The sequence below is a fragment of the Sebastes fasciatus genome, chromosome 23 (assembly GCF_043250625.1).
Source record: "Sebastes fasciatus isolate fSebFas1 chromosome 23, fSebFas1.pri, whole genome shotgun sequence".
NCBI lineage: Eukaryota > Metazoa > Chordata > Actinopteri > Perciformes > Sebastidae > Sebastes > Sebastes fasciatus.
In genome coordinates, this window is record NC_133817.1 from 2,132,831 (window position 1) to 2,145,494 (window position 12,664).

General features: G+C 38.7%; 1 protein-coding gene across 1 annotated transcript; it reads left to right on the forward strand.

The window, feature by feature from the left end:
• Positions 1-352: 352 nt before the first annotated feature.
• Positions 353-5,268, forward strand: LOC141762353 (scavenger receptor cysteine-rich type 1 protein M130-like). Its single transcript, XM_074626435.1, has 4 exons — positions 353-359; positions 2,181-2,309; positions 4,431-4,745; positions 4,839-5,268. The coding sequence occupies exons 1-4, from the start codon at positions 353-355 to the stop codon at positions 5,201-5,203; spliced, it is 816 nt and encodes a 271-aa protein (XP_074482536.1). The 3' UTR covers positions 5,204-5,268.
• Positions 5,269-12,664: the final 7,396 nt, after the last annotated feature.

Consider the following 12,664-nt stretch of genomic DNA (forward strand, 5'->3'; position numbering starts at 1 on the left):
GACAATGACATCCTAAAGTGTAGAGAAGTGTATGGAGAGCTGTTTTAACATTTAATAGCTCAGCTTGACTATCAAGAATTAACATTAGAGATATCTACAACTACATTCTGACTAGTCGTAATCACATTGTGACTAGTCAGAGTTCTTATTCCAGATGTCTATAACCTCATTGTGACTAGTCAAAACTACATTTAGAGATATCTGTAATTCAGTTCTGACTATCCTAAATAACAGTTACAGATATCTCAAACCTCATTATGACCAGTCAGAATTAAATTGTAGATATCTGAAACTGGAGTTACGACTAGTCATAATTCAGTTGTGGATATCTGTAATGAGAAACCCCATACACATGAATGGTAAAAGTAGTTTTAATCGTACTAGTCTAAATGTAAATACAGATATCTAGAATTAGAGTTATGACTAGTCTAAACAGCGTTGCAGATATCTAGAATTAGAGTTACGACTAGTCTAAATGTAATTACAGATGTATAGAATTAGAGTTATGACTAGTCTAAACAGCGTTGCAGATATCTCTGATGAATCTCCTGTCCAGCTATTAAATGTTGAAACAGTTTGCCATAGAAGTGGGCTTGTTTCTGAAAGCTTCAAACTCTCCACAGACTGCTGAGCTTCACCTGACAGGACACACCTGTCTGTCTGGAGGCCTTTCCCATTTCACAGTTCCTACATCCTCCATTCCTTTCCTCGCCTCCTCTCCTCACGTCTTAGTCCCGCCCACCAGAGATGTGAGCTGAGGAGGCGAGGAAGAGACGCGAGGAGAGAGGAGTTGAGGCAACAGGCTTTTAACAAAATGAGACCTCCTCTCCTCAGAGCCGTCATTTTAAAGCCACATCAATTAAATATGACATGTGGCCTCTTTGATACGTCACAGGTGTCTCTGTTCACATTTCTATTTCATCAATTTGTGTGTTATTTTAACTAAATTCTATATTCACCCAGCAGCAGCTCATTTTATATGAATGTTCCCTTTAAACCAGAAGGCTGGATTTATTCTATTACATCAGGGCTGTGTATTGGAAAGAATCTGGTGATACGATGCGTATCATGATACAGGGGTTACCATTCAGTATATCAACATATATTGTCTTTGTTTAATTTAATTTTAGGAAAACTGTCATAGTATAAAGAACACAACATCATATGCATAAAATCTGAGTAAAAAAAGTTACTTTTAATGCAATTAGCATTTATCACAGTCCCTGTAACATCCAACATCATAGCACTACGTTGGCTAACACTTCATTTTACAGCTCCTCAACTTTCATGGTGATTAGGTGATAATAAGCAAGTAACCTATTTGATATTTCTTTGGAATTACTGCCAAATTACCCCAATATTTACCTCAAAATCTATCTACAACTACTTTATTATAAACATTATTTACTAATTATCTGCTCAAATATCATGTAAAGGTTAAAATAGGGCCCTGAGGCTTGAGAAGAGGCTGTGTGCTGCTAGATAATCGATGGCAGGGACCGCTCTGAACTCCTCCAGTTGGAATCACTGAATTGTTGTTAATGACATCTTTTTATTGAGTGTCTGGTGTCTTTTATCTCTCTCTATTTCATCTTCTATCATCTCTCCAGACTCTGTCAGGCTGGTGAATGGGACTAGTCTGTGCTCAGGCAGACTGGAGGTGAAGACTAACCCCTCTAACCAGTGGTGGTCCTCAGTGTGTGAAGCTGACTTTGACCAGCAGGATGCAGAGGTGGTCTGTAGGGAGCTTGGCTGTGGGGCTCCTTCAGTCCTCCAGGGGGCGCTCTATGGAGACGTGGAGGCTTCAATGTGGACCAAAGAGTTCCAGTGTGGAGGAACTGAGTCTGCTCTCCTGAACTGTAGAAGCTCAGGCTCAGATAGAAACACCTGCTCACCTGGCAAAGCTGTTGGACTCACCTGCTCAGGTAGAAGAGGAGCTGCAGCTCTGATCTGGTTCATTTCTGTTCTAATGAAACTCACTTTATTCTTTTACTGACGACTCTCTTGTTTCTGTTCAGAGCCTGTCAGGTTGGTGGGAGGAGACAGTCGCTGTGCAGGAACACTGGAGCTGAAACATCAGGGAGACTGGAGACCAGTGGATGGCCGTTACTCTGACTGGACCCTGAAGAAAGCAGATGCTGTCTGCAGAGACTTGGACTGTGGCTCTGCTGTTTCTGTAGAACAGAGAGAGGAGTCCTCAGACAGATCTGTGTGGTGGATCTGGCCTGACTGTGTTCAGTCTGGATCTGCTCTGAGGGAGTGTGCAGCATCAGGTTCCTCTAAGTCCATCCTGAATCTCATCTGCTCAGGTAAGCCCATCAGTGACATCATCTATGACATCATTTATGACAGTAATGTTTCCAGTATGTTCCTTCCTCCGTCACAGTGACAGTCGGTGGTTTCCATTGGACTGAACTGTAAAGTTATCCAGGACAATGACATCCTAAAGTGTAGAGAAGTGTATGGAGAGCTGTTTTAACATTTAATAGCTCAGCTTGACTATCAAGAATTAACATTAGAGATATCTACAACTACATTCTGACTAGTCGTAATCACATTGTGACTAGTCAGAGTTCTTATTCCAGATGTCTATAACCTCATTGTGACTAGTCAAAACGACATTTAGAGATATCTGTAATTCAGTTCTGACTATCCTAAATAACAGTTACAGATATCTCAAACCTCATTATGACCAGTCAGAATTAAATTGTAGATATCTGAAACTGGAGTTACGACTAGTCATAATTCAGTTGTGGATATCTGTAATGAGAAACCCCATACACATGAATGGTAAAAGTAGTTTTGATCATACTAGTCTAAATGTAAATACAGATATCTAGAATTAGAGTTATGACTAGTCTAAATGTAATTACAGATGTATAGAATTAGAGTTATGACTAGTCTAAATGTAATTACAGATGTATAGAATTAGAGTTATGACTAGTCTAAATGTAATTACAGATGTATAGAATTAGAGTTATGACTAGTCTAAATGTAATTACAGACATATAGAATTAGAGTTATGACTAGTCTAAACAGCGTTGCAGATATCTAGAATTAGAGTTATGACTAGTCTAAATGTAATTACAGATGTATAGAATTAGAGTTATGACTAGTCTAAATGTAATTACAGACATATAGAATTAGAGTTATGACTAGTCTAAACAGCGTTGCAGATATCTAGAATTAGAGTTATGACTAGTCTAAATGTAATTACAGATGTATAGAATTAGAGTTATGACTAGTCTAAATGTAATTACAGATGTATAGAATTAGAGTTATGACTAGTCTAAATGTAATTACAGATATATAGAATTAGAGTTATGACTAGTCTAAACAGCGTTGCAGATATCTCTGATGAATCTCCTGTCCAGCTATTAAATGTTGAAACAGTTTGCCATAGAAGTGGGCTTGTTTCTGAAAGCTTCAAACTCTCCACAGACTGCTGAGCTTCACCTGACAGGACACACCTGTCTGTCTGGAGGCCTTTCCCATTTCACAGTTCCTACATCCTCCATTCCTTTCCTCGCCTCCTCTCCTCACGTCTTAGTCCCGCCCACCAGAGATGTGAGCTGAGGAGGCGAGGAAGAGACGCGAGGAGAGAGGAGTTGAGGCAACAGGCTTTTAACAAAATGAGACCTCCTCTCCTCAGAGCCGTCATTTTAAAGCCACATCAATTAAATATGACATGTGGCCTCTTTGATACGTCACAGGTGTCTCTGTTCACATTTCTATTTCATCAATTTGTGTGTTATTTTAACTAAATTCTATATTCACCCACCAGCAGCTCATTTTATATGAATGTTCCCTTTAAACCAGAAGGCTGGATTTATTCTATTACATCAGGGCTGTGTATTGGAAAGAATCTGGTGATACGATACGTATCATGATACAGGGGTTACCATTCAGTATATCACCATATATTGTCTTTGTTTAATTTAATTTTAGGAAAACTGTCATAGTATAAAGAACACAACATCATATGCATCAAATCTGAGTAAAAAAAGTTACTTTTTTATGCAATTAACATTTATCACAGTCCCTTTAACATCCAACATCATAGCACTACGTTGGCTAACACTTCATTTTACAGCTCCGCAACTCTCATGGTGATTAGGTGATAATAAGCAAGTAACCTATTTGATATTTCTTTGGAATTACTGCCAAATTACCCCAATATTTACCTCAAAATCTATCTAAGACTACTTTATTATAAACATTATTTACTAATTATCTGCTCAAATATCATGTAAAGGTTAAAATAGGGCCCTGAGGCTTGAGAAGAGGCTGTGTGCTGCTAGATAATCGATGGCAGGGACCGCTCTGAACTCCTCCAGTTGGAATCACTGAATTGTTGTTTCATGACATCTTTTTATTGAGTGTCTGGTGTCTTTTATCTCTCTCTATTTCATCTTCTATCATCTCTCCAGACTCTGTCAGGCTGGTGAATGGGACTAGTCTGTGCTCAGGCAGACTGGAGGTGAAGACTAACCCCTCTAACCAGTGGTGGTCCTCAGTGTGTGAAGCTGACTTTGACCAGCAGGATGCAGAGGTGGTCTGTAGGGAGCTTGGCTGTGGGGCTCCTTCAGTCCTCCAGGGGGCGCTCTATGGAGACGTGGAGGCTTCAATGTGGACCAAAGAGTTCCAGTGTGGAGGAACTGAGTCTGCTCTCCTGGACTGTAGAAGCTCAGGCTCAGATAGAAACACCTGCTCACCTGGCAAAGCTGTTGGACTCACCTGCTCAGGTAGAAGAGGAGCTGCAGCTCTGATCTGGTTCATTTCTGTTCTAATGAAACTCACTTTATTCTTTTACTGACGACTCTCTTGTTTCTGTTCAGAGCCTGTCAGGTTGGTGGGAGGAGACAGTCGCTGTGCAGGAACACTGGAGCTGAAACATCAGGGAGACTGGAGACCAATGAGTGGCTATTACTGGACCCTGAAGGAAGCAGCAGCTGCCTGCAGAGACTTGGACTGTGGCTCTGCTGTTTCTGTAGAAGAGAGAAAGGAGTCCTCAGACAGATCTGTGTGGTTGATCTGGTCTGGCTGTGTTCAGTCTGGATCTGCTCTGAGGGAGTGTGCAACATCAGGTTCCTCTAACTCCATCCTGAATCTCACCTGCTCAGGTAAGCCCATCAGTGACATCATCTATGACATCATCTATGACAGTAATGTCTCCAGTATGTTCCTTCCTCCGTCACAGTGACAGTCGGTGGTTTCCATTGGACTGAACTGTAAAGTTATCCAGGACAATGACATCCTAAAGTGTAGAGAAGTGTATGGAGAGCTGTTTTAACATTTAATAAATCAGCTTGACTATCAAGAATCAACATTAGAGATATCTACAACTACATTCTGACTAGTCGTAATCACATTGTGACTAGTCAGAGTTCTTATTCCAGATGTCTATAACCTCATTGTGACTAGTCAAAACGACATTTAGAGATATCTGTAATTCAGTTCTGACTATCCTAAATAACAGTTACAGATATCTCAAACCTCATTATGACCAGTCAGAATTAAATTGTAGATATCAGAAACTGGAGTTACGACTAGTCATAATTCAGTTGTGGATATCTGTAATGAGAAACCCCATACACATGAATGGTAAAAGTAGTTTTGATCGTACTAGTCTAAATGTAATTACAGATGTATAGAATTAGAGTTATGACTAGTCTAAATGTAATTACAGATGTATAGAATTAGAGTTATGACTAGTCTAAACAGCGTTGCAGATGTCTATAACTACATTCTGACTAGTCAGTTCTTATTCCAGTAATCTATAACCTCCAAATGAGTTCAAATGATAGTTAGAGATATCTGTAATTCAGTTCTGACTATCCTAAATAACAGTTACAGATAAACGTTTAAACGTAAACGGCGGTGCATTGAACACTCTGTTGTGCTACGCGAATGCACTGCCTTTATAATACGGCGGGGTTCGTGCACGTCGCGGCTGATTGGGTAACACCTCTGACACACCCACCAAATGAGAGGAAACGCACCTCAAAGCCTGTTGTGCACCATTTCCAGGAAACACGCCGTTCAACCCAGAAACCGTAGCAAACCAGTGCACGCTGTTTTCAGACTGAACGTGCTCCGGCTCTCAGCCAATCATCTCTTTGTGTTTACAGACCTGCTGCTTCAGCCCAACATCTCTGGGTCCTCCTCCGTGGACCGGGTCTCCGAGGCCCAGCAGCAGGGGTTTCACGTGCTCAGGGACTCCACCTTCACCATCAGCTGCTCCGTCCAGCCACAGTACCCAGGAGGTTCCTTCCATCTCACCTTCACCTCCTCCACCTCAGCACTCAACTACACCCAGCCAGCTGTCAATCACTCCGCCCACTTCCTGTTTCCTGCTGCAGAGCCCGCCCACCAAGGAAGCTACAGATGTGTTTATCACGTCTATGTTTTTTCTCACGACTTCTTCTCTGAGAGCCGTCTGATCTCTCTCACCGTCGCAGGTAAACTGACTGTTTACATGCAGGTTTGGAAAATGTGGAAATGATCAGCTGACAACAGAGAAGCTTTCATTCTGTAATCAAGGATTGGGCTTATTTTAATAATTAAGGACTTTTCTTATTTCATAAGAACTTTACTTAATTTTGTATTTTAATATTTTCTTTTTTCATAAGAATTTAACTTAATTTTGTAATTAAGGAATTTACATAATTTTGTCATTATGAATTTTGCTTATTTTTTATAATTAAGGAATTTACATAATTTGTAATGAAGGAATTTTTTTTATTTCATAATAATTTTCCTTATCTTTGTATTTAAGAAGTTTGATGAATTTTGTCGGAGCCTTCAGAGATCATAGGGATTAAAACATGAATAAAAGTTAGAGGTTTATTCTACGTGGAGATGACGTCACTTTAGGACGTCTGCTCACAACCGATTACAGAGAGAGATGTAGTACTAGTACTTCATTTAAGTAGTACTAGTAGTACTTCATCAAAGTACTTTAAGGGTTATGACATGTTCAGTCATAATAAGTCTGTGCATGTTGTTGTTTGTGGAATGACACTGTGACTACTGTCATTGTGTTCCACATGTCATATAGTAACCACACTTGTACAAAGTGGATGAATGTCAACAGCAAACAGTCTGCTGGAGGACGGAGCATGTTTGGTTGTAAACATATAAAAGTCTCACTAAAGTCACGTCAGTTGTATTTCTACAGATTAATCTCAGAGGACTTTCTAATCTGTCCAACAAAGAACAGTCTCCGTCCTCAGAGCCTGGATTCACATAAAGAGGATTGAAGAAGTGCTTTTAGATTTCAGGTCACTACAGTTTGTGTTTAATGGGAGCTGTTGGACTCATGATGTCATGTGATGTGATGTGATGACTGTCCATGTGTTTGATCAGATCTAAGGCCTTTCATCATCAGAGCGATCGTCCTGCCGCTGATTCTGCTGTTGGCGAACATTGGCCTTTACTTCTACTATAAGGTACTGACACACGTCTGTTGTTCAGACCGCTGACTGACATGAAGCTCTCAGTCTGTGCTTATTGAAGTGAAGAGAGAGGAGTGATGCAGGAAGTCACATCTGTGTGCTGTCATGTGTCTCCAGGGCAAGAGGGGGCAGAGGCCGAGCAGACGGGAGAAGGCTGAGCCGGATTATTATAACCTGGGTGTTCCTGCAGCTGAAGAGGAAGGAGCTCAGGGAGCAGAGTAGCACCTCCAAGGAGCTCATCTCACATCCAGATGGATTTATAACACACAACCCAGCAGCAGCTCATTTTAGACGCATGTTCCCTTTAAACAAGAAGGCTGCTTCTATTCTATTACATCATATACTATCATTTGTTTCACTCTCAACATGAAAACCAACAATGTGTTAGTCTCTTGTAGCCCATTGGTTCCTCCTGAAGATGTAAATCTCTAAAAACACCTCACAAACATAAAGTGTCATTGAAAACTAGACTTGAAAGCAGGAATACCGGAGTCCGACCCAGGCCGATCGGGAACAATGCTTTATATTAAATTAAGATAAATGTAGAACATTGATATATATCCTCTAAAGTCTGTATTACCTGTCAAATCTGAAGACAATTGAAGAATGAAATCCTGAGATCAGAGTAAAAACATGTCACAGAGCCACCGACTGTTGGATCTGTAGATCTGGAGCACATCCAGGGTTGGTGAAGCACATCTGCTGCCACGTTGACAATCTGTTGGTGTTTGTGATTCAACAATATCTATAATGAATGAATGAATCAAAGTCATGTAGCCAGCAAACAAAGTAGAGGATTAAAAACCAGAGGCTGTTTTCACACCAGTTTCATCTGGTTAGTGACACATGAACTTTATGAGCTCACTTTAGCGCTCCCTTGTGGTTCACATGGCTCATTTATTGTTGTGAGCAGGACCACATTTAGCTTATAAAATAACCATAATAATACCATTGGGAGCAAAAATATAAGAGTATTAACAGCTTATAGTGTGATGAAGGAATTTTAGTATTTCATTAGAATTTAGCTTAATTTTGTACATAAGGAACATTTGTAATTGAAGATTTTACTTTTTGCTTATTTCATAAGAATTTCACTTAATGTTGTAATAAAGGATTTGATGATTTTTATTATTAAGTAATTTACTTATTTTTTTAAGAATTTTACTTAATTGTTTTAATTAAGGAATTTTCTTATTACATAAGTATTTTACTTAATTTTATTTCAGTAGAATTTGGCTAAATTCTGTAAATAAGGAGTTTACTTAATTTTGCACTTAAAAAATGTGCTTAATTTCTATGAATTTTACTTTTGTATTTAAGGAATTTACCAAATTTTGTACTTTGGGAATTTTGTTGATGTTGTACTTAACAAATTTACACAAATTTATAATTGAGGATTTTACTTTTATTACTTTTTTTCTAATGAAGAATTTTGCTTATTTCATAAGAATTTCACTTAATGCTGTAATACAGGATTTGATCTTTTTTATAATTAAGTAATTTACTTATTTTTTAAGAATTTTACTTAATTTCTTTAATTAAGGATTTTTTTTATTATATAAGAATTTTACTTTATTTTATTTCAGTAGAATTTGGCTAATTTTTGTACATAAGGAGTTTACTTAATTTCGCACTTAAAGAATGTGCTTAATTTCTATGAATTTTACTTTTGCATTTAAGGAATTTATTGAATTTTGTACTCTAGGAATTGTCTTGATGTTGTACTTAACAAATTTACACAAATATAATTGAGGATTTTACTTTTACTACTTTATTTCTAATGAAGGATTTTGCTCATTTCATAAGAATTTCACTTAATGTTGTAATAAAGGATTTTGCAAATTTTCATGATTAAGTACTTATTTTTTTTAAGAATTTTACTTAATGCTGTAATAAAGGATTTGACGATTTTTATAATTAAGTAATTTACTTATTTTTTAAGAATCTTACTTAATTTTGTAATTAAGGGATTTTCTTATTACATAAGTATTTTAGTTTGAAGTATATGTATAAAGAAAATACAGAAATAAATAGGTGAACGGCTCATACAGTCATTACAGTAAGTAAGTTTGGGGAAATAAATAAGGAGTGAAATGCAAAAGGAAAATCGTGCAGGAATAAATAAATAAATAATAATGCAAAATAAATAAATAAATGTAAAAATTAATGAAAATAGATTAATGAATAAATAAAAGGAGTAAATAAATAAGGGAATAAATACAAATATAAATAAATATGACAGAAATATCAATTTATGTCACATTTTATCAATTGATTAATAGCTACATTTATTCTTGATATTATTTTTGCTATATTTAGTGGCATATTTATTTATTAATCGAGTCATTTATTTATTTTTTATTTTGCCAGGTTTGATCCTCCAGAATCGGACTATGTAAAGTCAAGTTACAACAGCATCCTGTGTCATGGCGAAACATCAAAATTCGTATGCATAAAATACATGAAAAACGCACATATTCCAAGATGGCCGACTTCCCGTTGGGCGTAGCTAATGAAACCCGATGAGGAATATGTCTGAAATAATGAGCAGGATGTACCTACCAAATTTCATGAATATAGGATCAACTTTGACCAAACTATGGCCTTCCACGTATTAGGGGGCGCTATAGAGCTGGCTAAACATGCTGAACCCAATAACTGTACATTTACATAAAGTTCACAGGTGTCCATCATTTTGCCAAGTTTCATGAGTTTTCGAGTACCTCAAGGTATGTTCAAAATCTAAAAGACATAAGGGGGCGCTAGAGAGCCAACATGCCGCGCCCAAGCAAATTTTCACCACTAAATCAAAGTAATTATGAGTTTGGATGTGCGTGTAAAGTTTGATGAGTTTTTGTGCATCCTAAAGTCTTCAAACATGTGTTCGTAAATTCGGCAAAATCACGCAGGAAATCCAAGTTGGCTGACTTCCTGTTGGCCCAAAAAATCTCAAAAATATTTAACACGAACTTCAAGACGTATGCAATGACATACTTGAATTTCGTGAAGATCGAAGAAACTTTCCCTGAAAAACTGCCTACATTAGGGGGCGCTATCTCGCCCGCTGGCGACACCCGAGCCGAATCACTACAGAACTTTGAACTTCGCGCCACTTCTGACGCATATTCCACTTTTGGTGAGTTTTTGGGGATGGAAAAGGTCCCAAAAACGCGATATTCCAGCAGAAAAAGAATAATAATACTTAGAAAAACAATAGGTTTCCTTGTACTTTCGTGCCAGGACACCGTTGGGTCCTGGCACTTTCGTGCTCGGGCCCTAATTATTATATATATTATAGTCTTATTATTTATCTACTTATGCATTTATGCATTTCTTTTTTTTGTTCCTTTAATTATTTTCTGACCTCTTTTATTTTTGTTATTATATTATTTTTGTATAATTTAAGTTATCTTTCCTATCCAATTGTGCCTTGTATGTTAGAAGTATTGAGTTTAGATTATAATGCCTTAATGTTTGTAAATGAATTATCTTCAATAACAAAAATTTTAAAAAAAATTTAGTTATTCCCTTCCAAATACAACGTCTAATGTTCTGTAATATTACTGTGTGGATAATAATAATCATAATAATAGCAGCGATGAACGGGCCCTCACACCTTCCCGCACGTCGGGGGTACTGGCGGGACGGAGATTGACGCGGCCAGGAACAATGAAACCGGAACTCTGATGAGTGCCGGTTTAATCAGACTCTACAACAAACGGTTCATGAGTTATGAAAGGGGGCGAGGCTAACGTCTTGGGGCGGGGCTATGAGTCTATATTGACATGTAAATGTCCTCAGGACTGGACCCTTATCATGCCTGAGAAATCTGGGGCAGATCGGACTATGTACAGTTGAGTTACAACAACTTCCTGTTTTATGGCGAATGGCTCAAAAAGGCCGCCACGCCACGGTCAGGTCGTTTAGTGAGAACTCTCCATTTGAATAACTTTTCATCCTCAAGGCCTTAAGATGGTCCTGACCAAATTTCAAGTCGATCTGATTAAATCTTTAGGAGGAGTTCGTTAAAGTACACGGCCTATAAAACGCTAAAAATGGGCGAAAATCGCACATTAAATTAAAAATGACTTCGGCACAATGGCATATTCGTGTGTCTCCACATGTTACATCTGTCTGCCAAATTTCATACATGTAGGTGGATTCGGAGCGGGGAGCTCAATTTTTCCAACTTTCTAGGGGGCGCTAGCGAGCACCCGAGACCCTTAAAATACTACATGTTTCACCGATAAGTGTGCCAAGTGAAACAACGTTTTGAGCATGTTGAGGTCCTCAAAAAGGCGATTCATTTCAAGAAAAAGAAAAATAATTCCTACAGGTTCCAATCGGGCCTTCGCTAGCCCGACGTTGTCGCTGCTCGGGCCTGATAAAGGGCAAACTAATGCAGTTCAAGCAGTAGCTCTCTGCAGAAGGCCCTGCAGAGAGGGCTTCACTCTACTGTATTGTTCAGTGTGTTTGTCTGTCTGAGGCTGTGTAGTGGTGGTGTTGTAAGGGTTGTGAAAAATCAAACATCTCCATCCAAGACTGTTTTAATCATTTAGTCATGAAATTGAAAAATGTAAGTGGTTTAGTGTCCATGTGAATATTGCAAAAGCAAGATTGACTGTCCTGAACTATCCACACAGTAGAACAGCTTTATATAATGTCTGCGTTCCTCCAGCAGGAGGAGCCGTTATCTTGTCCCTGCAGGTTCAGTGTAGGAGGCTGATGATGAGAAGTCTCTGGGTCTTTCCCATTTGTTCTTTTATACGGCTTGACTCCTCTCCTCGACTCCTCTCCTCGCGTCTTAGTCCCGCCCACGGGAGATGCGAGCAGAGGAGGCGAGGAAAAGACTCGAGGAGAGAGGAAACGAGGAAATATGCTTTTAGAGACATGAGACGTCGTTTCCTTTTAAGCGTCACGTGAAGCGACGTCCGTTTCTGATGACAGCAGCAGCTGATCACATCTGGATCAGCTGTCAGTCAGCTTCAACAGCTGTAGAGACTTTAGATGGAGTTTGTGTCTGAACTGATCTAATACTAATAAAGAAACAGAGTTATCAGAGCAGCAGTGTTTCTCTCTGTAGCCTGTTATCTGTTTAACAAACACCTGCACATGAATAACAGCTGCAGTCTGTATTTCTACTGAGGACTGAGTCCTGCTTAGAGAACCAGGAACCATCTCTACTGTGGACTGAGTCCTGCTTAGAG